The 5,276-nt window shown below is 64.3% G+C and overlaps 1 protein-coding gene across 1 annotated transcript; it reads right to left on the bottom strand.

Annotated features, from left to right (window-relative positions):
* Window positions 1-1,523: 1,523 nt before the first annotated feature.
* Window positions 1,524-4,431, bottom strand: LOC111139630 (SH3 domain binding kinase family member 2). The gene is made up of 3 exons (XM_022491960.1): window positions 4,179-4,431; window positions 2,416-2,618; window positions 1,524-2,117 (listed from the first exon to the last, which is right to left on the bottom strand). Exons 1-3 carry the CDS (start codon window positions 4,429-4,431, stop codon window positions 1,524-1,526), a joined length of 1,050 nt encoding a protein of 349 aa, XP_022347668.1.
* Between the last annotated feature and the right edge of the window lie 845 nt (window positions 4,432-5,276).

Raw genomic sequence — 5,276 nt, forward strand, 5'->3', positions numbered from 1 at the left:
TATTGAAACTAGATTCAAGGGTCTTTGGGGTCACTCCGCAGGCGCTGTTAACACCCCCCTCCCCAGTCCAGGCAACACCTAGGAGGCCACAGCAGGGGCCCTGGGGGGGTGGTATGGGCCTGGGAGAAAGTGACACTCGATCCAGCTCTGAGTTGTAGCCTTGCTCTGGGCGGGAGGCCAAGGAAGGCGAGGAGAGGAAGACAGAGTGTTTGCAAACAGCAGCGGCCAAGAAGGGGCCGGGGCAAGGGGGGGGAAGGTGTGAAGGAGAGAGGGGCCCAGCTGGTGACTGGCAGCCGTGTCTGGGTGACTTTTCTCCTCCAGCTACACACACGCGTGCTCAAGGTCTTGTGGACATACAAACACAGGTCTGATGTCCACACACTCAGGGCCAAGCACACGCAGACTTCCGTGCTGTCCCCTCACACACAGGCTCAAACACTCGGACCCATGAAACACACCGTCCCATCACCCGCACAGGCCAGGACAGAGTCACACCCCACCGTGTCCCCCACACACACCACGACTTGTGCACAGCCCTGAGCCCAGAGGCTTATGGACACGCACCTCTGCAGAAATCCCCGGAAATCCCCGCCGCAGTCCAGCCGCAGTGCCCGTCCGTGGGCGGCTCTGATGCTCAAGGCCTCTGCTCACATGTGGGCCCGCGCAGAGACAGGCTCTCCCCGTCCTGACATGCATCCGCGCCAGCCTCCGGCACGAGGCACGGCCACACCGCGGGGCCGTGTTCGGCTTCTGCGGGTCTCTCCCTGACAACATGCTGTCGGGTCTTCCCCACAGGGACAGGCCGGCAGCATCGTGGAGACCAACGTGCCGGGTGAAGCTAGGTGAGAGAAGAGGGCGACGGCCAGCCCAGACTGTGGGCAGAAGACGCAGGGCTGGGGGAGTGGGGGAGACTCGGCCCGGGAGGAGAGAGGGGACTGGAAGACAGGGACACAGAGGCGGTGACACAGAACCAGACAGGTGCGTTTATTGAGCAGACATCTCTGAGGCCCTTCCGTCGGGCCAGGACTGCGCCGGCTCCATGGGGCACCTCACAGGACAGGTGGGACCCCTGCCCCCACAGGACACACAGAAGAACCACATGGACCTAAAGGGACAGCTGGAAGGGGATGAGCGTCCCCGAGGGCAGGGAGCAGAGGAGAAGGAGGCAGTGGGAATACGGGGCCGGGGACCTCGCCTGCCAAGGGCAGGCCTCACTGAGCAGGGCAGCTGAAGCACCGAGGGTGTGCGGGAGGCGAGGGAAGGAGCCACAGGACCTCGGGCAGAGGGGACAGCAGGTGCCAAAGCCCTGGGGAATGGCGATGGTGGGACAGGCATGCAGCTGTCTCAGGGGCCCCCTAGGCCACGGGAGGGATGGCCATGTGGGAGGTAAGGAAGAAAGGAAGAGGGAAACGGGTAAAAGAGAAGCCAAAAGCCAGCACAAGAAGGTAGAGGCAGCCTCAGGACACGGGCACGCGGTTCCCTTCCCGTATCTCCGCAGGCAAGGTGGGCTCGGGCTGCCCCCCTCACTCTCCATCCTCCTCGACATCCCCTTCCTCCACCTCTTCAGCTTCCCCCTCCCGCTGCCTCCAGGGACGCCCCAGGTAGTCCCGGACGGAGCTCACGGGGCTCCTCTTCCGGGGGTGAGGGTCCAGCAGTCCCCACAGGAGACTGTCGGCCACGGGTGTCAGGCCGAACCAGGGCTGAGGACGGTCGTCGGGCTGGCTGGACGCCTGCCAGATGAGGAAGTCCTCGTAGAAGGGGTCGGCCTCAGCCAGGGGTTGGTCCCAGGGGAAGTAGCCAGTGAGCAGGCAGAAGAGCAGGACCCCCAGCGCCCAGGCGTCCAGGGCGGGCTGGATGGGCAGGCCCTCGGGCAGGGGCGGAGGGCAGCAGAGCTCAGGGGCCGTGTAAGGGATGGGCGGCCCGGTCAGGCGCAGCAGCGTCCCGCGCGGCCTCGTGTGGCCGAAGTCGGTGAGCTTGACCCGCTGGCAGGCCGGGTCACACACCAGCACGTTCTCGGGCTTGATGTCCCGGTACACCAGGCCCCGGGAGTGGATGTGCTCCAGGGCTGAGGCCAGCTGGGCCGCACAGCGCTGGACTGCCGGCTGCGGGAGGCCCACCTGCGGGGGACAGGCGTCAGGACCTCCTGCCCCTGCGGACAGCTGGCCGGGGACTGAGACCGTGCAGGTGCTCCTCAGTCCCGGGGGGCCCAGGACCATGAAGGACCTCCAACAGACTTGCCATGGGGAGGCCCAGCGTGACCCCGTGAGGGACTGTGAGCCCTGGGGAGATCTAACATGACCCCCTCGAGGCCTGGGCTGAGCCCATGAGGGCAGGCGAGTCTCGCCAGGGTACTGCGTTGGTTCCGTGGCGATCTGTGAACTCCAGAGGGGCCCACGGAGGGGCCCACCTACCCACCTTGGGCTGGATGAAGGTGATGAGGTCCCCATACAGGACGGGCTCTGTCAGGAAGCTGTAGGAGTCGGCCGACTCGACGCCAATGCCGTAGGCCGTGACTATGGCTGGGTGCGTGCCCAGCGAGAGGCCCACGCAGAACTCGTACAGGAAGCCACGGAGGGAAGTGGACGCCTTCGGGAGCTGTTTCAACGCCAGGGTCGTGCCTGGGGCAGCAGGGACAGGAGTGGAGGGAGCGAAGGAGCCGAGGGTCACCCTGGCCGCCCCCCTGCGCCCCCGGCCCAGACTCTCTCCCCAACGCCACTGCCGCCTCCTCCCTGCCGTGCAACCCTACACGCCGCGTGGCCACAAAAACGCCGTCCGTGGTAATTAATAACAACAGTAACGCAGCATTTGGTGATTTTCTGCTCTGCTGTGTTGGAACAGATGGGGGGCCCCTGGGAAACTGCACTCGGAACTTCAGATGACTTAGTTTGGCTCCTGGCTCCAGCAAACCCGAGCCCCAAAGCCGCAGGGAATGCGGAAGGGATGCTCTGCCCTGGGGCCGTCATCCCAGGAGGAACCTTCATGCAAACAGTTCCCAAGAGTGTAGGTCCCCTGAGGGCAGGAACTCTGGCTTCTTCACCTGCAGAGTCACCCGCTGCCCTCACCAGGAGCCCAGGAGTGATGGACAGAGGTCACCTCCTTGCCTCACATGCGGACCACTGTCCTTCTGTCCCCCGGCTGGATGCAGCAGCGCCCTGGACCTCAGCCATGGTGGCATGTGCCACTGTCATTTCTGATGGCGTCCGTCCCTTGGGGCTGTGAGTGCTGGGCCCCAGACCCCTCCAGCTCAGGGGCCCGCATCCAGGAGGTACAACAAAGCATGGTCCCCTGGCCCCCCGTTAGGCCTTGTGCCTCCACAGTCAGGGAGGACCCATGTCTGGACCTTTTGCTCTTTGCATCAGTCTCTGATGTGGGCTGAACCATGCACCCCCGTCCCCGAATCCAGAGGTGGAAGAAGTCCTCACAGCCTTTCGCAGAACAGAGCCCTGTCTGGAGATAGTCTTGAAAGAGGTAAAACGCGGTCCCTGGGGTTGGCCCCACTCCACTGTGACCGGTGTCCTTAAAGAAAGAGGAACCGGACGCAGACACACAGGTGTGGACACACAGGGACACACCTGCTTGGGGACTTCTGCCTCCAGGAGCACGAGAAGGTGGGCTCCTGCTGTCTGAGGCCAACCAGCACCCCCGCCCCAGCCCCAGCATGCAGAGCTCAGCGCCAGCTGGACGGGCGCACTTGCACACCCTCCCCCTGTGCAGGCTGGAGCTCCGCTGTGGAGGCAGGCCTCGCGGACTCAGCTCTGGGTTCCAAGCACCGAGGGCCGAGCCCCTGGGCAGCCTTACCAGGCGTGCCCTGCGTCGATGCTGACTCTGAGTTCCATCCACACTGTGCCCGGCTCAGGGGACCGACACAGGATGTACGCACGCCTGGCCAGAAAGTTCCAGACGAAGCCAGCCCGCGGGGGACAACCACAGGGGAGGGCTCTGTCTGCTCCCCTTTCTCTCGGGTACTACAGCTGTCGACATATGCTCAGTCACCCACATTCTCGAAGGAGGAGCTGAGGCTCAGAGAGGGCAGGGGAGAGTCCCAAGAACACACAGCCTTGTGGGGGGGCAGAGGCAACACGTGATTCCTGCTTAAACGCCCCGGCCTCAGTGGGCACCTGTTGTGACCCATTCAACCACCCTCTGACCCTCCTGCATCTGTCTCCAGGCCCTGGTACCTTTCTGACGATGGGTGACCAGCAGGACCCGGCCAAAGCGGCCCTGGCCCAGGGAACGCACTTGCTGGTAAAGCTCGTCCACCTCGGCCCGGACCAGGGTCTGCGCACTTAGCGCCATCATGTCCTCTAGCTCCAGGGCTGCCTCCTGGCCCTGCCGGAGCTCCTCTGCCGTGAGGCCCCCTAGGTCCTCCTCAGCTACATTTTCGGCAGCCCCTGCCTCCACCTGTTCCTCATCTGACTGTTTGCCGGGCATCTCTGCGGGGCAGAGTAGAGACAGTGACCCAGAGCCCAGGTCCTGCTAGACATGGGTCTGAGGAAGGAGGGGGCCAGGGGTCTGGACTCCTGGGTCTGAGGGAGCAGGGACTGGAGACCTGGACTCCTGGGCCTGACGGAGGAGGGGGCTGGGGGTCTGGACTCCAGGGTCTGAGGGAGGAGGGAGCGGGGGCTCTGCACTCCTGGGTCTGAGGGAAGAAGGGGCTAAGGGCTCAATGACACTTTTCATTGTGACTCAGTCTCCCTCTTCATTGGAGCATCTGAGGAGTGGGGAAACCACTTGCTGGGCAGGGTAATGTCAAGCCTCAGGTCGCAGATGGCTCTCGCCCCTGCCCCCACATCCTGGCACCACCCAATGGCCCAAGGGTGAAAGATGAACCAGATAACTTGAGACACCCCCACCTTGTTTCCAAAGCAAACAGACTTGGGCCCTGGGGGTGGATGAGTAGCCTCTTTCTCCTATGAGCAAACAGGTGCTCTCTGCCTCCAGAGGCTGGAGAGGGCAGCTGCGCACACTAGGGCCGTGGGGGACGGTTGGGACCTGGGTGGGAGCAAGCACTTGGGAGCACCAAGTCCTTGAGACGCCTGGGGTCCAACTCTTACACCCCCAGCCCCTCCTCCTGTCTCAGACCCAGGAGTCCAGGCCCCCAGCCCCTGCTCCCTCAGACCCAGGAGTCCGGGCCCCCAGCCCCTCCTCCCTCAGACCCAGGAGTCCGGGCCCCCAGCCCCTGCTCCCTCAGACCCAGGAGTCCGGGCCCCCAGCCCCTCCTCCCTCAGACCCAGGAGTCCGGGCCCCCAGCCCCTGCTCCCTCAGACCCAGGAGTC

Source organism: Enhydra lutris, unplaced genomic scaffold (genome assembly GCF_002288905.1).
Source record: "Enhydra lutris kenyoni isolate GAN:26980312 unplaced genomic scaffold, ASM228890v2 scaffoldscaffold111, whole genome shotgun sequence".
Lineage (NCBI taxonomy): Eukaryota > Metazoa > Chordata > Mammalia > Carnivora > Mustelidae > Enhydra > Enhydra lutris.